Source organism: Python bivittatus, unplaced genomic scaffold (assembly GCF_059951505.1).
Source record: "Python bivittatus isolate LINGU-HERP-01145 unplaced genomic scaffold, Pbiv_v1 ctg000000_np1212, whole genome shotgun sequence".
In the NCBI taxonomy this organism is placed as follows: Eukaryota; Metazoa; Chordata; class Lepidosauria; order Squamata; family Pythonidae; genus Python; species Python bivittatus.
Genome location: NW_028277028.1, coordinates 6559020 through 6583276, shown reverse-complemented (window position 1 = coordinate 6583276; position 24257 = coordinate 6559020). Strand labels below are relative to the sequence as shown.

Genomic DNA, 24257 nt, shown 5'->3' with positions numbered 1-24257 from the left:
CTGTTTTATACAAAAAGTCTATAAGGGGTTTCCAGTCAGCAATAAATGTAGATATTGTCTTTTCTCTGATCAAAGAAGTTGATTTAGCCATCTCAACAAGTTCCATCATCTTCACCAACCATTCCTCCATTTTGGGTAGTGCTGAATCTTTCCATTTTTGTGCATATAATAATCTCACTGCAGTTATCACATAAAAAACAAAGTTCAGTGACTTTTCCCCCACTGTTTATCCATCAATCCTAAAAGAAAAACCTCTGGTCTCAACTGAATATTTATCTTGAAAATCCTCTGAATCAGTGTATGTATTTGAATCCAGAATTTTCTAACTTTTTTACATGTCCACCAAACATGACAAAATGTCCCTTCTTGTTGTTCACATTTCCAGCATAAATTTGAAGTGCATTTATACATTCTAGACAATTTCTCTGGTGACATATAATAATGGTATATCATTTTATAAAATTCTCTTTAAGATTATAACATAATGTAAATTTCAATCTTTTCAATCACATATTTTCCCATTGTTCCATCTGTATATTATAACCAAAAAATTTAGCCTACTTTATCATACATTCTTTCACTTATTCTTCTATTTCAAATTTAAATAAAAGTTTATACGTTTTAGCAATTACATGTTCATCATTTGTATACAATTCTATTTCAAACTTAGTCTTACAATGTTCAAACCATACATTTTTTGTCTACTTTAAATCTTTCTAATAAATGCAAATTAGAGAACCATTGAGAACTGTATCCCTCTGCCACCAGTTCTTCTCTTGATTTTATTTTACATTCCCCTTGATGTATCTCATGATAAGTTGGCCTATTATTTCTCATATATAAAATGCTTCTTGTGCTGAGAGCCACAGAGGTGTTTTCGGGCACAACCTGGGTTTGTATCCATTCCATATTCTCAATGTGGCATGTCTAACATAAGGATTTTTAAAATCCACATTAACCTTGACTTTGTCTTACCACGATTACCATGCCACCCAAATCTCAGGTTGGGTTCTTCTAACTCCAAAAGCCTTCTATTTCTTAGCAACACCCATTCCTCCATCCAAACCAAAAAGCAAGCTGTAAAATACAATTTCAAATCAGGTAGACCCAATCCTCCTCTTTCCTTTTCATCTTGTAATACCTTATATGTAACTTGTGTTTTTTTCTCCTGCCACACAAATTTAGATATATCCTTCTGCCACTGTTTAAATGGTGCATCAGTTGTCAAAAGAGGTATTGTCTGAAACAAAAATATCATTCTAGGCAATACATTCATTTTTATCATAGAAATTGTCCCCAGCAATGACCATTTGATCTTCTATTTTCATATTTTTGGTTAACATCTTCGTCTTCGGTTTATTAATCTTGAAACCTGCTAATGCATCAAATTCTTTTAATTTGCCCATTAATATTTCAATTTCCTTTAAAGGATCTTCCAGAACCAACAACCAAGATCTCCAAAAGTCTTTAATTTATAAGTTTCTTTTTTATTCTTTACTCCCACAATCCTCTCATCTTGTCTTATATCTTGATTCAATATTTCAAGAACTTAAATAAACAAGAGAGGGGACAGTGGACATCCCTATCTTGTTCCTTTTTGTATCTCACAGGGTTTTTTTTAGATCTCCATGAGCAATTATTTGTGCTTTCTATGAAGTGTAAATTGATCTTACTGATTTTATAAACTTCTCTCCAAAATTTATATCTTCCAAAATCTTGAACAAGAAAGCCCAATTCAAATTGTCAAAAGCCTTCTCTGCATCTAAGAAACTCAATGTGGCTTGTTTTTCATTGTGTTGCTCCAAATATTCCAAAATGTCCAACACATTTTTAACATTATCCTTTAATGTTTTTTAGGTAAAAACCCACTTTGATCCTCATGAATAAATTCTTGCAAAATTATTTTCAGTTTATCAACTAAAATGGTTGTGAACAACTTGTAGTCATTATCCAATAATGATATCAGCCTATAGTTTCTTCTTAAAGTCAAATCTTGTTCTTCTTTAGATATTAGTGCTATATTGGCCTCTTTCCAAGTGTCTGGCATCTTTCTTCCCTGTAGGATGGAGGAGGAAAAGAGAACCCTGTAGAGTTAATCGTGTATTGGTTGTTAATCGTGTAAGGTTGTAAAAGTTCACCTTCAAAACATTTATAATAAGAACCTGATAATCCATCTGGTCCAAATACCTGTCCTAGTTTAATCTTTTTTATAGCTTCAGAAACTTTCTTTATTGTTATAGGTCCATTCATAATTTGGCTTTCTTCTGTAATCTTCAGTAAATTTTGTTTTTTAAGATATTCATCTATTTTCTCCAATGAAATATCATGTCCTTCATATAAATTAGAATAATATTGATAAAAAAAAATTTGTACAGCCACATTATCCATTAAATATATTGTCTCCCTCCTGTAATTTCAATATCATTTTCTTTTCTTTTCTCTTCACAGTTTATAATCCAGCATTTCCCTGGTTTGTTTGCAAATTCAAAATTGCTGTTTTACATAATTCAATTTTATTTCCATTTCTCTTAATGTCGACATGGATAGCTGTTGTTATAAAATCTTCATTTGTTGAGAGATACTTATATCTCCTGCGGAGTTCTTTAATTCTTCCTCTTTTTATTTTATCCAGTGTACTTTGTGTTTTCTCTTGCCTCTTCCTCTTAAATTCAGAGTTATGTTGTATCAAATAACCTCTAATAAAGGCTTTACTTGCATCCCCAAATCATGCCTTTGTTTAAATTATTTTCAAAAAATTATTTTAGTTTCTTTTTGTAGTCTTCCACTATTGCTTCTTTGTGTAACAACACTTCATTTAATCTCCATCTAAAAGAGCTACATTTTCTTTTATGAATCAAACTCACGGGATTATGATCTGAAAAAGCCTTTGGTAGAATCTCCACTTTAGAAACCTTAGTAGTCAAGTCTCTTGAAATCCAAAACATGTTTATTCTTGAAAAAGATCTATGTCTTTCTGAAAAGTAAGTATACTCTCTTGAATTGCCATTTTTCTGTCTCCATATATCAACCAGTCCTAAACTGTCCATCAAATCAAAGAAAACTTTTGATAATTTGCCTTGAGTGATTTTAATATTTAAAATTCTGTCCAGCTGTGGGGAGATCACTCCATTCCAAACCCCCAGCAAACATCAATTTTCATTAAAAAAAACCCTATTAATCTCTCCATAAGTCATTTATAAAACAATACTTTGTTTTCATTTGGGGCATAAATTCCCAGTATCAAAGTCTTTGTCCCATGTAAATTAACTTCCACTCCAAGAAATCTACCATACTCATTAGTCAGTACAAATTCTGGTTTTAGTTGGGATTTATATATGAAACAACTCCTTTCCTTTCCTTTCCTTTCCTTTCCTTTCCTTTCCTTTCCTTTCCTTTCCTTTCCTTTCCTTTCCTTTCCTTTCCTTTCCTTTCCTTTCCTTTCCTTTCCTTTCCTTTCCCTGCTGAAATAAATCCTTTACCCAAATTTTTATAAATCAAATATTTTATGGCCATTTTTCTGATATGTGTCTCTTGTAGGCAAATTATATCTTGTTTTAATTTTTTCAAATAATGAAATATTTGGAGCTTCCGGTGAGGATTCATGGTGAACTAGACATTCCTGAAGGAGTGGGGATGGCATTGCGGTGGAGATGGGCAGCCAAATGGTGAATTCTGGCTAGCGCTGTCTTTCTGGATAAAGGAGAGATTATGAGATGGCCCATTTGCACTCAGAACAGCTGCTCCTCATTAGACTGCAGAAACTGAGGGTTTTGCAGTCGGCTTGTAAGTTGAGCAGCTGTTTGTTGAGGGAATTCAATCAAGCTCACAGCTGTAATGTAGCCTTTATGGACACTAAGTTTGCAAGAGCCTCATTTTTTAACCACTTTTGGATGTAACTAATCTACAGGTAAAGAGAGATTTTCTGAGGAGCAGGATAAGATTCAACTTGGTCAATTACTATCTTTTCTGGATTACAAAGGAATAAAGGAAAAAGAAGGTTTTAAAGATTGAAAAAAATTGGCCAAAAACTTAACAAGGAGTTGATGTAAGAAAGTTTAAAAGGGATAAAGGGGACAATTCTTTTGAAAAATTATTTTTTTGGTGAAAGTGCTTTTGAACAAATTCGAATTAAATTAGACAAATGAACTGGACCTTCATGGGAATGTTTGTTTTTTATTTACTATTAAAGAGTGGAGATAAAAGTAATATGAGCCAGACTGTGATGCTGACTGTAACTATGGAGAAGTTGACCTGTGATGCTGACTATAACTATGAAGTGCCACTTGAGATGAAAATATTAAGGGCAAAGGAAGATAAAAGAGAAAAAAAGGGGGGAAGCTTGCAAAGGAAAACAAAAGAGAAAAAAGGGTGGGAGTTTGCCTTTCTTTTTCCCTTGTTTGAGACACTTTCATTTTTGGATTATAATATATAATGGCAACCACCAGAAAAGTGGCAAGAATGGAGAGGAGGAGACGATTGCTAGAGTAATCTGCAGAGAGAGGAATAACACCAGATTTGCTTCAGAAAATGTTTGAGCAATTGGGCAGTAAGTTAGCTGAATCACTTGATACTAAATTGACAGCTTTTGAAAAAAGAATGGATGAAAGACTTGTGAAGATGAAAGAAGAGATGAAAAAAGTTAAGAAGATGGAAAGCTCTGTAAAACAAGTTTCTGGAGATATAAAACAAATTAATGATGAAGTGGAAATTTTGGAGAGTAAGGCAGAAGTTATAGACAGAGAGTTGGAAAGAGTACTATATAATCTAGCTCTACTGGAATTGAGAGAGAAGGAATTTTGGCTGGTGTGGGTCTTCCGGGCTGTGTGGCCGTGTTCTGGAAGTTTTGTTTCCTAACATTTCACCAGCACCTGTGACTGGCATCTTCAGAGGGCAGGAGCACATACAGGAGCAGTTCTCTCTGTGCCCAGGGTGATGTGACCCTTTTGTGGGTATTTATAGAGATCTGGGGGGGAGAAGGGGGGGATTGGGTGTGTGTGTGTGGGGGTTGGGTTACTCAGCGGCTGCTTGTTTTGGTGTCAGAATCTGTGTGTATCTTCCTGGGGATTAGGCAGGGTTTTTTCTTCTATTGAATTGTTAACGAGGGGCTGCTGGGAGTGATTAGCAAGTTCATTGTGTGAACTGTTCACATGTCCTGGTGGTTGAGACTCAGCTCAACAAAACTTCCAGAACATGGCCATACAGCCCGGAAGACCCACACCAGCCATCGTATGCTGGCCGTGAAAGCCTTCGACAATACAGAAGGAATTTTGTTTGAGATTTAGAGCAATCCCAGAGGATTCTGATGAAGATATTAGAGAAAAGTTTATTGAAGTCTTAGCAATTTTTTTTGGATTGGGATGAGGAGGAAACAGAGGCAGAAATTGATAAAGTATATAGAATAAGGCAAGGCATTCAAGAATAAGGCATTCAAGGCATTCAAGAATAAGGCATTCCAAGGCATTCCAAGGCATTCAAGAATAAGAGACGTTCCAAAGGATGTTTTGGTGCACTTTGTCAGGAAGAAGACAAGGATCAAACTTTGCAGCAGCATTTTAATACAAGACTGAAGACTGATAATACAGATATAATTGTTCTGAAAGAAATTCCTATCAGAATTTTGCCTAAGGGAAAAGAGAGTGTTTGTTTTTGTTTTTTGTTTTTCTTTTTGACTGAGAGGTTAAAGCAGAAAAAGATCCCATTTTGATGGGACAAATTGGAAGGTGTGATTTTTACTTTTAAACAGCAGAGTTTTCAATTGAATTCTGTCCAGAAGGCAAGGGAATTTCTACAAAAATTCAAAGAATTAGAGGAGATTCAAATGGGGGTGTCAGAGGAGATTACACAAAAACTCCAATAGGTGCGACAGGAAACTGAAAGGGATGATACTGAACTAGGCACTACAGGTATCACTTTTTCTAAGTTTTTGGCTTGATTATGGTTTACAAATGCTTACTGTGGAATATAAATGGAGGAAATGCTCCTCAAAAGAGAAGACCTTTCTTTTTCCACAATTTCAGTTGTACAGGTCAATCATTATAATTTGGGTATGTTACCAATAGAGTTAGAAGTGAGGTGCCTGGAATGAGTTCTGATAGCCTTGTCCTCTGCATTCAGCACATTACTTGTGTAAAATTGTTATTGAAGTCCTAATTTATAAAGCTGTATTAGGGAAAAAAGAAACAAATGTAAATTCTTACCCTCAAAATGAATATTTTCCATCTCTACCAATTGTTTTTTTGGAATCCTTCATTATAAAAAGAAATTATATGTGCCAACTGGGCTGCTTGATGATATATTTTTAAGCAAGGGATACCTCATCATTTATTTTGTGGCAAATAGCAAATGTTTCTCTTTATTCTGTTATATGTTGATCTGAAGAGAATAATAAGATTTATTTCTGTCAATTTTGTCAGGAATATCTGTTGGGAGAGTTTGAAATAAATACATCAATTTTGAAAATGCCATCTTTACTGCTGCCACATGATCTAAAATGCTTAGCTAAATCTTGTTCCATCTTTTCATATAATCTAATCTGGAATAATATTTATGTCTGTTTGAATAATATGTGAATACATTTAATTGGAGGTTCATAATTTCCCCTGTGTCAGTCAGTCCTTAGTTTTCAGTAGTGTTAATAAATGAGAATATTGCAGATATTATCTTTGTTACTTTCCCCTCAAAGGTGCCTGCATTTATGTTTAAATCTCCTCCTAATGTCAAATTCTCCATTCAAAATTTCACTAAAGTCTTTAATATTTTCCTAATAAATTTAATAAATTTAATTTGGGGAATAAATTTAAACAATAGTAACTGGAAATGTGTCTCATTCTCCCTTGATTAATATGAACCTTCCCTTGTATCCTTCCATAATCTTTACACTTTAAAGTTTAAACTAGCTTTACATAAAAGTGCAATCCCTCTTGACTTGTTAGTGCCTAGAGCAAAATATTATATCAAAATATTTGTCTTTTATTTAGACACTGTCTATCCTTTAAGTTTCTTGTAACATAAAAATTGAGGGGGAAAGTATCTTGCTTGTCTCAATATTGTATATCTTTTAAATTGGGTCTCTCAATCCTCCAACATTCAATGAGATAAATATACAGATATCATGCATGAAATATTGCTGCTGTGGATACCTGGCATCCTATAAAATAATTTGAATTTATTCTGGGCTTGTAAGAATAAATCTTTTGTTGATTGTACCAGTGGCAATCTTGTTCCTTCTTGCTTTTTCCCTTCTGAAACTCCCAGCCCTCATCAAAGCCATCCCTACCCACAAATCTCCCCCCTATAATGATTCCTGAATTCTTAATATCCATGTTCCCCTCCTAACTAACCCCATTCCCTATTCAGTTTCTACATAGGTTCACAAGAGATTATTCTGAGCCCCTTTGTGGTCTAAGTGGAGAAGGGTTTTGCTGCTCCTTTGCCCCTTTCCCTGCCCAATAAAGTATATCCTTATCTTAATAAATCAGTTAAAATTTAACTATATTTTTTTAAGTCCTAATGCAAATTAAAGTTTTATATATTAAGCTAGATCATAACTGGTCAATATAAAGAGTTTCTTTTATTATTTTTTCTTTTTGCTCTTGCTTCGGTTGGAGTCCTCCTTGGTTTATCATCTTCCTTTTGGAGTGTCTATTTTAATCTTCAAGGTCATTCCTTTTGCCAGCATCAGGGGGAATCTTCAAGTTGGCCAGAATTTCATTCAAGTCCTGAATAGTAGAAATTATCTTTCCTCCTTGTGGTTTTAAAATTGTAAGTTTGAATGGACATCCCAATTTATAAAGAATTCCCATTTTTATCAACTTCTGTTAAAGGCTTGAATGCAATTATTTTTTGTAGAGTAGGTTGATGGATGTCTTAAAAGAAACAAACTTTGTCTCCTCCCCACTTTATTTTCTTCAGCCTGTGGGCTTCCTAAGAATTTTATCTCTGGTACATTAATTTAGAAACTAAATTATAATAACCCTTGATTTTTTTTTTTTAACTTTGCAAGCCTGGAATTTTGAACTCTATGTGCATATACTATGTCCTTTTCAGCCAAATGTAGATCTGGGAAGAGATCATTACACTTCGTTTCTATATAATCTATCATGTTATTCTCAGTTTTTTCATTGATACCTTTAATATGGAGGTTGCTTCATTGGTTATGATATTCAGCATTTGCCAGAGACATTTTAAGGTCCATAATGTCTTTCTCAATTGTTTTTTATGCTAGAGGCATTTTTAGTACTTAAACCATTGGTCTGACTAGTTGTCTTATATTTTCCTTGGTAAGTCTTTAAACTGTTTATCCTTTTCAGATATTACATACCTGCTAAATCTTCTTTCACTGAAATAAAGGGTTTCTCCCATTCCAGCTTCAGGTCCTGAATAAATGTTAATACATGCTTGATATTGTTAAAGGCAGCAGTTTGGTCTCATCTTCCTCTTCTCTGCTGGAAGACTGTTGGTTGCTTGTTTTTGTCTCTTTCACGCAAGTTCTGACCCTTTTTGCTTATTGTGAAGCATCTCTCCTGGACAGTTTGCATTTCTCAGTTGCTTTAGAAGGGAATTCAGAGCAGATAAGCAGTTGATAATAGCTAAAAAGGCAGGTTGAGAGACAAGCAATGCATTCAGCATGTCATCTTCCACAGAGGCTAAGCTGCCCACCCCGAGTTGAGAGTTTTTTAACCCTATATTTATCTACACAGGTGTATAGGAGAACTTTAGCAAAATTGAACTACGTTAATTAGTTACAAATTCTCATACTTCTCCACCTATACTCCTGCAAAATATATGTTCATCATGTGTGTTTAATGTAAAGGAGCTAAAGTAGAGAAAGATTTTAGAGTTTTCTTACCAGCATCCCCAAATTGTCTTTTGTTGCCAAACAACAGCTTGAATAGAAGATGTCAAGGAAAATGCAAAGTAATAACAGAGCAGAAATGGAGAAATCTTCTTATTTCTATTTTGTCCCTGTTTTAATGCAAACCAGGATGCATGAGTAATGTGTGGAATCTTTGATGCAGGAATTGTACCTTTTTCAAAGCCAGAGTAAGCTCCACAGCAATGCTATTCAACAAGGTCAAACTCCATTTAAAAAAAAAAAAAATCATAGGCTTTAAGGGAGCCTGGTTCCAAGGCTCCTGCATCTGTTTCTTTCAGTTGGGCAGGCTTGAAGCAAATCAGGAAATCTCTGATTCAGTTCATGTCAAAATGGAAGATTTTCTGAAGCACAGTGTGGGCCCCAGATTGATTCTGTTATGTAAAATTGACAACTAGGTAATGTATGCAGTTGCATGGTGAGGGTGAGAGTGGGGGAGGCATCAACATCTGTGGGATGATGAGTAAGGCATTCAGACTGAAACCCCACCCTTTTGTATCTGCTGTGATGTCACACACACTTATAAAAGGGGTAGAGCTTTGATTGTGATGCTGCCATTTTGCAGATTTTGACACCCCCTGCAGATACCCATGTATGTGAAGTATATTTCTTGTAAACCTCAACCTTACAGCAAGATTAATTGTATCATTTTCAAAATTGTAGAATATATTACATATTTATTCTGGTGAAAACATTTGAGCTTCCTTCATAATGGGAAAAGTGTCCTACAGAATTGTGTAATTTAAGGGCCTTTGAATTGTGGCTCTCTCACAGGGAAGTGTAAACATGTGAGTGAGCTGCCTTGTAACTTTTCAGGATGTTACATCTCTTTTCTCTTCCATTCTCCATAGTTGGAGGTATGATGCTGTCCATCCTAGATGAGATGGAGAATATCTTTATTTGGGAACATCTACAAGCATATGAGAGCCAAGCCAAAGGAGCATGGCTGGGGATGTCCTTTAATTCCAAAGGTAAATCAGGCATTGAGAGACTGCATTACTGTTTAGCACTCAGACAACTTTGGTAACTGAAATTGATTTGTAGCAATGTGCTACAAACCAATGGAGGGTCATTCTCTGCAAGTATACTTTGATCATGTTTTTATTAGCTTTATATCCCACCTTTTCTTCAGGAGCTCAAAGTGGCTTACATGGGATCTCTCTTCATTTTACCACTCACAAAAACAACCCTGTGAACTAGGCTGGGCTGACAAAGAATGCCTGGCTGTGGCTGGTGGACTCAAACCTGTGTCTTCCCAGTCCTAGTCAGACACTTTAATCACTGTGCTACTGCTTTTTGCTGCTTCCCAACATCTGGTAGGCTGAGGAGATGCTCATGTATCACTTACTCTAGGATAGCTATTTCACTGATCACACAAAGCATGTTTCTCCCTTCTGCACAGGGGGCACACTTGTCTGGCATGACAGCATAGCTGTGAACTATTCTAACTGGGGACAACATGATACAGGACCAAGCATGATCAGTCCAAACAGCTGCTATTGGATCCAGAGCAGCAATGGGGTATGGCGTTTGGGCTCTTGTTCCAATGTGTCCATGGGTGTCATCTGTAAGACAGCCCGAGGTAAGGATATGATTTAAATTTGTGGAGCTAAAATCAGGTTAGGCTTTTAGTGATCCTCAGTTAGACTACAAGAGCTGGGGGGTTCAACTCTTACCCATCAGAGCAAGGACAAATTATAACAGATACCATTTTACGATTGGAACAATCTGTTTGATAGGAAAAAGGAACTAATTTCATGAAGGCCAGCTGATGAATTTGGGGAGTCAGTGAGAATTTGGTCCTGTGGGTACATAAGTAGCTAAATGGTTTAGACAGGATTCATTTGGGTTACATAGTTCTTTATTTTCCTGTAGATTGTGGTTGGTTTGTGGTAGCCCTGAGTTAGAATTAAAACTTTGATTGGGCCAACTAAAGTTGAAAGAATCTGCAATGTTTTGCAAGTTTGTGGAATTCTTTAAGAGGCAAAATGAGAAAGAGTGAAAAGAAACAAATACTAGATAAAGGGAGAGAGGGAGCTGGGTTACACATAATCTTTTCCATTCTGCCTGACAAAGTGTTCTAGGAATCCAGAAAGGTTTGCATATGCTCGCATTTTTCTGAGTTGGATTAATGAAAGTATTACTCTAAATTGTTTAACATTACTATGGAGGGCAAAAATTAAGGGCTCAGCTAGATGTAAAACTGATCTACCTCCTAGTATGTGGATAAGTTGGAGATACATAGCTTGAAATGAAGGCATATTTGATGACAACTCAGGAGATGCAGCAGCAGAATATGAGTCATTATGGAATGGTCTGAACCGCATTGGAGTGGTAGGTCTAATGATATTGGGACAGGGAGCTGACATTCTTTTTCTCTTTGTATTTTCCATGGCAGTGGAAGGAAGCTCCATCTCCAAATCAGGTATGCACCAATTGGAAAGTGAATGCTTTGCCCCTTTATAGCTCAGTTCAGCTGCCTGACCCGACACACTTTTTAACACCAGTGTTGAAATTAGTAGGGTGGGAGTTTATCTAATTACGCTGTAAACACAAGGCTTTGTATATGAGTGCTCAAACTGAATAAAAAGGCAGAATGTAAATCAAATTAATAAAGAATATATTTTGCACAATGGGTTTGGCAAGTATCTGAAGCAGGTTGCTCAACTATATGATTTCCCCTACTTAAATTACAGTAGGTAAGCATAATGAAAGCAGGCAGCCTACCACAAGCAGAACGTCTTTAATTCTATATCCTGACTTCTACCTTGTTCCCTCACCCACCCTGCCTTAGATGTGAAAGAAACATCAACTTGGGCAGTATAGAGGATTGGAGGGTCCATGGGCTTGACCAAAGATGATGCTTTGATATCATCTCCAGATGGGGAGCCACGAGGCTTGTAATTTTGCATGGATGCTGCTAGGGAGTTATGGAGTTTGTAGTCCACCATGATGCCTTGTATGTAAAAGCTTTGTAGAGCATCATTTGCTATTGAAGAGACAGTCCCTTAGATCTTTCCTATTATTCTTTGAAACAAAGTGGTAGAAATCATTGAACAAGTTGAATTTAGCACATCTATATATAATTACAGATTGTTGCTATTTTGAGTAATTTTCCATTAGAAAGCCTTTAGATGAAGTATTTGAGATTCACTCTTTCTGAATGGGTTGGAATCTCCCAATTTCAGTGATTCACCTCTTAATGCTCGCCAATGTATTGTTGTTATTGATCAGTTTTTTGCTATCTTGCTTGCTCTTCTTTGAATACTGCTTAGCTACAAAAATGGATCTTTCCTCCTAACCTTTCTCTCTCTATTGCAGCTTTCCTGGAAAACACAAAAACCATTGTTGTAGTCATCCTCTCCTCTCTAGCACTCTGTGCGCTGGTAGCTGTTGCCTTCTATCTGTATAAGCGCCGGTGGATTTCGGAACGAGGGACATTTGAGAGTGCTCGCTATAGCCGCACCAATGCCAGTCCTAGTGAATCTGCTGAGAAGAACATCCTGGTATCTGATATGGAGATGAATGAACAAGACTAATGGCGGATTTGTCAAGTGTGGGGTGGGGGTGGGGGTGGGGATGGGGGGAGAACAGGGATGGGAGTGTCACAAGTACCTTTCACAGACACTCTCAAAAGCAAGCCTCTCGGGAGAGCAGAGGACAACTGCTGAGTCACAGCAGAAGGGTTGGAAGGCAGTGCAGTGAGCCACTAAGGAGATGTGGAGAAATACAAAAAGGAATTTTCTCTTGAGAACTCCAAAGATATCCCAGTTTTTTACATTTGTCCTACTCAGAGAAGAGAGAAATGGTGGTTAATCTCTTGGAAGGAAAAGCTCATTTTGGAACCTATGATCTCTAGATAGCAGCACAGCTCCTTCACATCTCTTTAGAGACTCTATTTACACATGTAAATTTACACGTGTAAATAGAGACAAGCATTTCTTCTCTCTGGTGATAATAGCAAAACGAGTATTTTGCTGTAGTTTTTCATCTTTCTCTTCCTATCCTCCTCTTCCATCTGTTTCTCTCTCTCCGTGACATGTCCTTCCATAACTTCTCAGAGCCATGTGAAAGGCCCTTGAATTCCTGATGGTTGTGACCTTCTATTCCACCAATGCTGATAGCCCAGGAACGTTTTTTTTCTAGCCATGCCACTATCATAAAACCTGTTGCCATAGAAAGCCTTTTTTCAAAACCATTGAAAGCACTGGCCACTGAACTTTCATCGTTAAGAGTGGCAGCTTCATGTCAGAAATATATACAGTGGTGCTTAAAAGCTTGTGTTTAATATTTCTGCATAATGTTTTTGATTCATTTGTTTAATTGGGTTCTCTTTATCTAGTTTTAATAGTGTGGAAAACAGATCACATATTAGGTCATATTTATGCAGAAATACTGAAAGGGTTCACAAGCTTTTAAGGACCACTGTAGATATAATAGATGTATGCTTTGGGTTAGGGAACAATATAAGGATATTACTATTTTTTGGCAATTAGATACTTCATATAATACTGCATAAAAATGCCCAGAGTATTGTGCAGTTACTATTTGACTATAAAACAAAAGTAGCTAAGGAACAGAGAATATGCAGTAGGTGTGGTGTCCACACCATTATATCTCTGACAGAAGAATAATCAGAATGAGAAGTCTTTACCGGAGGAAGGATTACATTTCCCCAGAAGAAAATAATGTTTGAGCACTTAAAATGAATGCAAACAGCCAAAGCAGCCAATTGTCCTACGTAATAACAACATGAATAGGAAACAAGCATGCATTTATTGTACAAAACCTGATATTGCAGAAAGGCAACATCCAAACTTTGGAACGCAGACATCCTCAGAATCTGACAGTTTCATCAGTGACAAAATGAGCGGCGTGACACAAACTCTACCCCTTCCATGTGCATGACATCACATTGCATGTATGCAGGATCAGAGCTTGTGTTGTAACATTTGGATGCCCTTCTCCGAATTTCTTGCCCCCCTGCCCCCGGCATCCATGTTTTTGGAGCAGAAAACTGGCCTGTGAATTGACTTGCCAACCACACAAATGCACTGGGTTTAAAATTATTTGAAAAAGTAAATACCTTTATTTTTATTTAAGAATAGCATACAGGCTGCTGGACAACTGAAGCCTTGGATGCCAGATGCTGAGAACCAATGAAAAAATACCTGCTTAGGATAGTGGCTTATTATTATTATTATTTACAGAAACAAGGAATAAAAGGAGCCTCATTTAGAACAGGGACCCTGTGAGAGCCATTCTATTTTACGTTTTCATTTCTAACTAAATATTTCTGAGTGGTGACTGTGACAATGAAGCGGGGATAAATATTTTTTGCAACTCAGATACTTATGGGATTTATTGTATATGAAAAAAAAAAGATTTTTCACTTAAGCTGGATATTAAGTGTTTGTAAAAATGTATACCTCTGATATTTAGATACCTGAACACATTCCATACCAACGAATAGTAAGGGAAGTTTCAAAGGCAAATTTAAGTTTCCTGTTTCCCTTTCTTTTCCCTTGATAATAACTGCCTGCTTCTTAGGCACCTTTTTGATTTAACGGAGTGTGTGTCCGTGTGTGTTTATATGGCTTTCTTGCTCAACATTCTTCTCCTCGGGATAATTTAAATCATGTTGGAGCATTAAGATGTTTCACATTTCGGACTGTGGATAGTCATAGGATGGGCAAGGTGCCTTTGAGTATGTGCAATGTTTTTTTATCTCACTGATGAGACACATAAGCAGCCCTTGTGCATCTGAATAATGCTAGGACAGAGGGCAAGCCTTGTAGCATTGAGCACAAGAGATCTGCCATTTTACAGATGAAGATGAATCACTTTGCAGTAATATTTAACACAGGATTTCTGTGCAAATATCTTGTGGAAATGGTGTAGGTATGGAAACTGACTACCAGTGTTCACTAGAATGGGTATGTTTTAAAAAGCAAAGGTTCCTTCCCAAGGAACTGCTGGCATGCTCTTTCCATTTTTTTGACAGGGGAATTGTCTTGAAAGCCTCTCTTGCCAGGCAGGCCAGCTGACATGTGTTCAAGGAATAAGTGCAATAGCAGAGCTGAAAGGATGGGAAGCTTTTCAGGATCAGCCTCTTCATTCTCCCAGCTATTCAAGCTGCTGCTATTCCCTCAGTTTCTCTCTCCAGAATGACTATACTGTAGTCGTTATGTTCCTTATATTCCTGCTTATTATTTGCTTTCAGAATAAATCAAGCATAACTAGAAATCATTCATTCCATAAAGGAGGGGAGAAATATCCTGCCATTAGTGGAGCTGTTGAATTTACTGGAAAAATGTTTCAGATTAAATATTTCCTTTTTTTTTTTTTTATAATGTGAAAAGGTGCTGAAAAAGAAACTGGCATATTTTAAAATAGATTGCTATAGCATTTTAAAAGTATTTTGAATAAAGCTTACTTTCCCATCACTTTCAGCAAAATCAGTTTTTTTCATGTTTTCAATAGTCATAAAGAGTCAAAACAGCTCTTGCCCCTTTGTGATTTATTTTATTCTTTCAGAATGTACTCTTACAATGCTGATCTCATCTTTGATTAATATTGGGAAGATTCCATTTTGTGTGACCTTAATAAGCATTGTTAAATTTTTCTCTGCAATAGCTCTGTTGGAACTCAAAATCATCAGATAGGTAGCCTTTTGTGTTAGGCAATGTGTAAAGTAGAAGGACTTTGAAAAATCAGTAATATTTCATTCTGGTATTTGCCAAACTTTACAACAGTTTATCCCAGTCTAATTGCAAATATAGCAACATCTATAATAGTATGCAGCATTGTTTCTTGAATTGTACAGGTAGCTAATTCAAGTCAAACTATAGTATATATAGAGATGATATAAAGGGAAACTTACTAGAACTATTTTCTGAAAATGGAGAACTAAAAATACAATCCATACAGTTGATTCACAACTTGTTCACCTGATCTTCCTTTAGGAGAACAGTCAGAAAAGCTGACTCTGGGGCATCCAACTCAAAAGGAAGATGAAAATCAGAATGCCAGTGAAGCTTTAGATAATGTCTCTAAGATATATGCTTAATCTTAGATAGGCTAAGTTAAAGCATTCCTCTTCAGAGATGCTGTTGTAAAGGTTTTGACAGTTACTATCATGTATAAACAAAAAAGATCAGTAAAAAAAAAAAAAAGATTTAAGATAGTTTTCATTCTACAAGAAGCATGTTGCTATTCAGCATACCTTAAAAAGGTTGCATCCTGGCCTACAAAACACTACACTTGAAGGCATTCACTGCTTATACAGTGTAGCAAGGAAAGGAAGCTTCTTTGATAAGGATTCATGCATCTGTAACCAATATGGTATGTTTGGACTACAAGAGGACCTTAAGAGCGAACTCAGAATTCTGGAATTCCCTCCTGTGGGCATAGGGAATCTTCAAAAGTATTTTTAGTATTTATACATTATAGAATGTTCCCCAGTTTGTAATGTATGGCAATATAACTTTTCAAAAGCTGCCTCACTTATTGTGACAGCAGGGACATTGGTGGCAGTGTTCAGTCTAATGGCTCCAACTGAGGTTAATTTTCTGGGCTACAGTAGCTGGTATTAACTGTGACATTAAACCATCATGAGCAGAATGGCAAGTGCTGTACTGAGCACGGAAATGAAACAGTCCTTGCCAAGAAAAATACCAGCAACAGATATATAGCAAAGTAAAATAGGTGAGGTTTAGAGAATTGATTAAAACTCTGTCCTTTACATCAAGGTAAAGAGAGTTTACATCAAAAGCTCTAAATACTAGCCTTAGACTTATGAGGGAAATGCCTTTGGATTTTCACCCTTGCCCTAAAAGTAACAGTTATGTTATAAGTAAGCAAGATATCTACTCTGCAAAAAGGGTGAGGTGGTGACTGGAAAGAAAAAAGACTGTGTTTTTATTAGGTTCTTGTGCCATGTAAATCATAGGCAGTAATGTTATAAAGATGATCATACAACAGTACATCAATACATTTACATCTGTGTGCCACAGAATGTTTTATGATAAGATAGGGCACACAACTCTATTTTAATGTACAAATGGTTTTGGATCTTCAAGAAACCCCTGACCCACAGCAAAATGATGCAGACTGGCTTCTAAAGTAGGTGTAAGAAAGCAGATACCTAGCCATCTAGGAGGTTGTACACTTCAATTGAAAAAATGCCCACAAACAAAACTTTAGCCATTGTTTAAATATTGATTGAGTAGTAGTTTCTGGCTAGTCAGTAGGAGATATTTACACTTTGCAAGTTGCTGTTAATAACCCATCTTGTTAAAACAAGTCAGTAATGCAACTTATAAAAAGAGAAGACAAGAACCGAACCACACAAACAACCCCAGACCCTTAGAAGGCTTTAGATTTAAATGGGTGACACTGAATATGAATGGTATACATATTCATTTTGGCCTGGTGTTATCAATGAGTGAAAGTGGAAGGGTGTAGAGGAGAGTTCTGTCAGATTTCTAATGGGAATTTGCTTCTTCAGATCCTGCTTGACAGTTCTTAGCCACTGTTGGCAGAATTGGCTGGATCTGCAGTAAATAAATACATACATACATTTTAGACCACTTTGCCTCATAAAACAGCAACAGTTTTAAACTTATTGAATACTACTGTTGAAAAACACAGTGAAGATCCAAACAGTCATAATAAATTGTAGCTTACCTCTAGAAGTGATGTAGTAAGTTAAAATAATTGAATAGGCCAAGGAAAGGTATTTAATTCCTCCTTGGCATAAATGGGATCATCCAAAATGAAGTGTTAGAAGCACTACTGCATTTGAATCTGTTTATATTTGCAAAGGGCCCCAATTAGCTAGAGTTGCTTAAAGTGACTAGTGAGAATAAGTATCATGTGTGATGTTGACCATACAAAAACTAAGGAACTAAAATAGCAATTCAGAAACATTTAGGCTGACCACTAGTAAAAGATTTTACACATTAGTATTAACAAAATCTTCCTAAATTAGTAAATGATAAAATGGTGTTTGTGCATTGGTCACAAACATTTTTATCACTTTACTGATTAGCAGTTAAATGAAATAACCTGGATCCCAAAAGAACAACTGGACTAATATACTATATTTGTGACATACACATATATACTTATTAATGTTTGTATATGTCACACATTCAGATTAGTTTATCAAAGTCAAGAGAATATTCCAAGTGTACCTAGAGCTCAATCTCAGAATATACTGGATGTTTCTCTGAAATGTCATATAAAAAAGGATGTTTGTATTGACATATACATAGTACATTTCTCCACATAACTGATTATTTACATTTAATTTACTACCTTCAGGTAGCAGTCAAGGAGAGTGTGAGGATAGGTTCATGTCAGATGTTGACCATACAAAAACTAATAAACTACAGTCCCCCCCCCCTGACTTATAAAATAGCTATTGAGACTCTGCAAATAGCCTGCTACATTTCTAAGTGAGTTATGGATTTATACCTGAAAATTCTTTATTTTTAAACATGTGCCCCCAACTTGCTATAGCTATAGCAATAATAGGTATAGATATTGTAATTGAAGGATGATAACTCTAAATACTAGAAGAACTGTAACTCATCTTGCATGAACGAAAATCTAGAGAATCAGATTTTATTTCCTTCCTAATATTTTATATAGTAAGGTTGCTGACTTACCATACTAGTATCCATGCTGTACATAATCATTTAGTTGGAAACTGTAAGTACTTTTCCACAGTAGTGGAAAAACACAGGAAGGATACAAATGGAAGATCACGTCATCTGGAACCCTAATACAATTCTGTGAATGGAGCAGGACAATTGCCTGACAGAAGCCTTATCTAGAAGTACCCTGTGTCACCAAAACTAGCTGGGCTGCAGCTGAAACACACTATTGAATAAGAAACCCTGAACAAAGAAGTATGTATTCTAGGTAAACATGCATAAGTATCGCCAAATGAAAGGGTCGGAAAAAAGCAGCACTGCAACACCTTTATTAAGAATAATTAAGACACAACTAAGTAGCAAGCAAGGTTGAATATTTCTCATTTCCTGTTCTGTGGGGCATGTGGGGGTGTTGGAGGGTGGGGCAAAACTCCAGTTTTATACATCAGGGTGGGCAACAAGTAGCCCCAAGATTGCATACTGACCAAACTCCCTTTTCACAGCTCCAGAACCCTTGATTACTGAAACTTAGTAAGGAAGTATAATATAAAACCTATGATAGCTTAATGTAGTTAACTAGTAAACCTTGACATTCCAAAAGGGGAACAACTACCATGTTGGCCCTATCCAAAAGAAGTAAACTATTTACTGAATACTCATAAATTTGATTTCAACAAATTTACTTCAAGATAAGTAAGTATAGAAAATTGGGAAATATCACTGTTGTATAAAGAGATTCCTGGCTTTCTGAAAACCTATGGAACACATCATTTTTATGAGTTATTTTAAGATCCCACAGTTAATTTACAAAACTTACATATTGCTGAATAACAAAAGTGTTCTAGCTGCTTTACATTCTGAACTATGGCTTCAATTTGTTACTTGGAGAGTAACTCATATTTTATGGAGTTTTCAGAGTAGAGAGGTTTGGATCATGGCTTACCAAGAGACTTCTACTGTTCATTGCAATGGGATGCTTGCAAAGATTAAGAATGCAATTTTAGCACACACACCTTTCTCACTAATCATATATCTGTATACTCTGCTTGAGATCATATTTGCACTCATAAGGTTATGAAACTGATACTGGCAGGACTAGAACTCACAGTCTCCTGGTTTCTAGCCTGGTGCCTTAACCGCTACACCAAACTGGCTCTCTTTCTTAACCAATTATTTGTGCTACATTACAAGAATGTGTGTAGCTACAGGTCCATCAGGCAGTCATTCAACTGTTTATTCTTGGCTTCACCAGCTGTGCTTGCTGTGGGATTACAGGAATTAAAGCCCAAACAAACTGGGGAAGGTTGATACATGTGATAAATTCATCAGCAATGATCTTCTGTTACCTAAATACAGTAGGTAAAAACAGGACAATTGCTAACCAGAAGAGTAGAAGGACATAATTCTGACCCTAAAATGAAATATTCAGACCCTGAAGTATATTCAGCTCCCATATCATTAACTTTAAGCTGCCATTCTTCAAAGACAGAACTTCCAGGACAGATACCAGCTGAGTCAGAATTTACCAGGAAGCCCAGGAATGAAGCTGAGCTCTGTCTCCTTACAGGGCTTAATTAACAGAGGGGACTCAAAATCACCATGTTATCGATAATTACTGCTGTTGCAAAATGTCACTTTGGTTATCTTGTGTATGTTCAACTGTCACATAAAATTGTCACTGCTTTCATTTCATTTCTTTGGCTTTGCTATGCCAATATAAAGAGCTGCCAACCACTACATGCACCTAATGAAGACTTTAATTCACCAAAGCTAATGCCACACATTTTTTTAGATATTATATTGCTACTAAATGTCCATATTGGAACTTCCAAGATAAAGGTATATTTGCCTTCAATTCCATCTATGTAATTTGTTGCTGATTCCAAATACTTCCTGCAGTTGACTTTTACTTCCCACATTGCAATATTCGGCCTGAGTATTTCTGGCAAAGGCAAGCAAATTGCCAGAAAAGATCTGACCTATTGTGTCTAAGCTCTATTTTAGAATGCTCTGCTGGTCAACCTAGTTGTTGATCACTCTTTCTGCTCCTGAAAGAATAAATCCATGCTGGTTAGTGGCAGAAAAAGAGTCACACAAAACAGTGTCATCCAAAACTTCCTGCTTCAGCAATGAAGCAAATAATACATTGAATTAGACCATAAAGAAATAAGAATAGGAGCAACTTTTACCAAAGCTGGTTTTGATTTATGAGAGTTACTACATGCATACTTTTCATTACATGGTTTTAAAATCTGAAACTTATTCCATCAATAATTGTGCTCAGAGCTATATTTTCCTACTTGTGTTTTGTAAAACTGCATGTCTGAGAAGCTGGGAACTTCATACAATTTAAAATCAATGCTGCCATCTAATAAAACTTTTGAATTAAAAAATCAAGCAATCTTAATAATTTCATGGCCACTGCACTGTTTATCTTTTCAAAACACAAGTTGGAAAATATAATATTAGCTGTATCTCTTAGTCTTTCTAAATGGAAAGAGCTTCAGAATCCCACTGTTTTCTTCTACACTCAACATAGAGCTTCAAGAGTGTTGAAAGAGATTGGAAGTAGGTAAAAGGATCACATAAGATATAAGGTTTATTTTTGCTATCTGATCTGATGCTAGTAGAGGAATTTACCATATTGATGCCACAAGAGTAAGTAGTAGTAAACATAGTTAAGAATTTTTAGCCTCTGTTAGGAATAACAAATAAGATGATTGGGAACTATTAAATAGCACGCATCTTGTTGTAAACTTATATAAACCTACTTTGGTTTTCCTCTGTTCTAGGTTGCCTTGAGAGCTAGGGAAAAAGGAGAAAAGGATTAATATACATCCCTATTAACAGTAAACAGAAACATGATTTTCCAGTGCTTTTATAATATTATAAGGATAACCTGGAAGAAGTCTTTTAAAAGGAAGAACAAATCTAAAGTAAGTGGAGAAAGCATAATACCAAAATTTGAAGCACTGTAAAATTTTAAATTAAGATGCTTTGTCTAGCTTACTGGAATTTTTTTTTTTTAAAGTGATTCCTTTGTGGCTGGATAAAAGCCTATGTCTTAATATGTGTCTGGAAGACACTGTATGGTCTTCCAATCTTGGATATTTAACCGTTGATATCACAAATGAGGTATGAATTTCTAATATCTCAATGGATATTGTGAAGGTATCTGCAATATTCATTTTATTCTAAATACAACAGTACCTTGTTAAATGAAAACTAAGAGTCTGTGCAAGGCATGCTGAACACTTATGATATGTTAGGTATGTGGAATGAAGCTTCATAACCACACATCTACAATTAATTCATATTTTTCTAAAACTGCAGTTTCACAATTTTATCATAAATTTCCCAATTAAAAAACAACTGCATATTAAAGAAAAATATACACACAAACATGTATATTATAGGAAAAGATAAAATAATATGCACTATATTAAAGAACAAAGATTGTAAAAATCTATGAGAGCCAGTTTGATGTTGCGATTAAAATGCTGGATTAGAAACTAGGTGACTAAGAGTTCTAGTCCTCCCTTAGGCATGAAGGCCAGCTGGGTGACTTTGGATCAGTCACTCTCAGCATTGTGGTTTTGGGGAAAATAGGAGGTAGGAGCATTATGTATATCAGCTTTGTACAAAAGAAAGGTGGGATATGTATCTAGTAATAAATAAATGTGTGTTCTGAACAAAAATATGTATTTTTGTAAAAAAAAAAAAAGAAAAAAAGATACGTGTTCCTATTTCACCTATTACACATTTATTACAGTAATGACACAGGGAAGCCTGAGGTTCTTATGCTGCTATGAATAAATGTGATAAGCACAAAGGAAGTGCAAAGCTTCCTATATAAACAGAAAGAATAGAATTAAATATTATTCTGGCTGTTACCCTATCTCTGGAGGCTTGATTGTAGTTTAATCTCATGAGTTCTGCAAACCTTTGCTCGTATAGATGAAGCAGCAGTACAAGGTAAAGCCCTGAGTTCATCAGCTCGTCTTGGGCCTATATGTTAAACAAGACATTATAAATTTGTCTCATAAAAGAAACAACAAATAATTTTCTCCTAACCAAGCCTATTTGTGTTATCTTCTGGCCGAATAAAGTACAGGAGGCACAAATACAAGGATGAATTACTATAACATCTTTAATCTTTTCTACTGGATATTTTTGTAACTAAAACAGTATTGTCTTCCTATTTCCCATCACTATGGAAAATGATACAAGGACTATATTTTGTGAGGAAGAAAAAGTTTCATGAAAAATACCATGTACTTAGAACAGGATTTGTAAAGAGAAAGTAGTACTCTCTAACATAAACCATCAGTTTTAAAATTCCAGTGGCCACTACCCTTTTCTAATTGCTCTTAATTAGATTTTCCAGACAATCACCCTAGCATGTACATTAAAATACCTCTGAGATGTCTGTTGTGAGTCTAGAGCTTGCAAACAATCTTACTGAACCAGTATTCATGTTTGCTACCATCAAGCTGGACAAGACGAATCCCTGCATTACTTGTCTGCCAGTACATCTGAGCTTGCATGTGTGATGAATCAGTACAAATCCCTTCATTCTGCTTTCTACAAAAGGGAAATAGCTTCCTAGCATCATCATTTCCCACAATTTTCATTGACCTCCAGCAGCGCTCCAAGCATCTCTTAACCCACTTCATCTCCCCCAACTCTTCTGTAAATCACAGAGAGTGACAGGATCTATGAGAAGAGAGAGGCTGCATGAGTGCGATCCTATCCAAGGCCTCCTCTGCCCTCTTATTCCAGGCAACAACCAAAGCTTCAGTCGAACTGTGCAGCAAACCATCAGGAATAAGCCCCAGTTCCCATTGGAACCAATCTGGGTCCATTTGTCAACAGGGGTGGACCAATCAAATAGGTCCTGCCTCCCTGCTTTGGGGAGTGATGCCAGAAAATCCCATGGTTATCAGGACATGATCTGACCATGACATGGGAGCCACAGAGAGCTCCCACAATTACTGATCACATTGCCACTGTTCCAACTAAAAAACCAGATCAGGCGTGTGACCAATGTCCCCTGGATGACCTGGGATAGGCCTACGGCTGTCATGGTGGCCATGAACTCCTGAGCAGCCTCAGACCCCACCCCCAGAGAATGCAGATAAGCCTGGAAAACTCCACTGCTAACCCAGAAATTGAGTCAAGGAACCCAGGCAGGGAGATCGCCATGCAGCAGGGAGGCTATAACAGTAGCAACAGCCTCAACTGATCTCTAGAGCCCAACCCAACAGGGTCTCACATCCAGTAGTTTGTGGAGCAGCACCTCCAAAAGCCGTTAGGGACTCCAAAATGACAATTGCCACTCCCCAAGCCCTGCCCTGGCATCTCAGCTGATGCCACACCTAAAACCTGGCCAGGCACATTTCTGAAAGGGGCACACCCTTTCTGGACCCAGCCATGTCAGCCTTCTCATCCGTAATCAAGTCATAGTTGAGAGTGGCCTTATTACAGATTGACCTGGTGTTAAGCAGCAGCAGTTGAAAGCCCAGGCCTCTGAAGGTCTGCTGACTGGGGCATGGAATACAGCCCAGGAGCCAGAACCTGGCCCTGGAATAAGACACCAAGGCCATGTTCCCCGAGAGTGGCCCACCCCTTCTCTCCTACCACTTAACTCCCCAAAAATCCCTTCCTCCTCCAACCCATACTGGCAGATCCCCAGAGTAGAGGACTCTGTCACTCCAATATCC

The 24257-nt window shown here is 36.6% G+C and overlaps 2 protein-coding genes across 3 annotated transcripts in view; one reads left to right on the top strand and one right to left on the bottom strand.

Annotated features, from left to right (window-relative positions):
• Window positions 1–15334, top strand: part of MRC2 (mannose receptor C-type 2) — an 83664-nt gene extending 68330 nt beyond the window's left edge. The window contains exons 27-30 of one of the 2 annotated variants that reach the window (XM_088141666.1): window positions 9724–9843; window positions 10275–10454; window positions 11271–11297; window positions 12194–15334. In XM_088141666.1, the coding sequence (XP_087997792.1) occupies window positions 9724–9843; window positions 10275–10454; window positions 11271–11297; window positions 12194–12411 (545 nt within the window). In that variant the 3' untranslated portion in view covers window positions 12412–15334. The remainder of the gene's footprint in view (window positions 1–9723; window positions 9844–10274; window positions 10455–11270; window positions 11298–12193) is intronic. The other variant, XM_088141713.1, reaches the window with a different exon arrangement.
• The window catches only part of MARCHF10 (membrane associated ring-CH-type finger 10), a 75494-nt gene continuing 66409 nt past the window's right edge, over window positions 15173–24257 (bottom strand). Inside the window, exons 10-12 of the mRNA XM_025170072.2 lie at window positions 22429–22542; window positions 21306–21339; window positions 15173–17427 (exon numbers count right to left, since the gene is read on the bottom strand). Coding sequence (XP_025025840.1) covers window positions 17399–17427; window positions 21306–21339; window positions 22429–22542 — 177 coding nt within the window. The 3' untranslated portion in view covers window positions 15173–17398. The remainder of the gene's footprint in view (window positions 17428–21305; window positions 21340–22428; window positions 22543–24257) is intronic.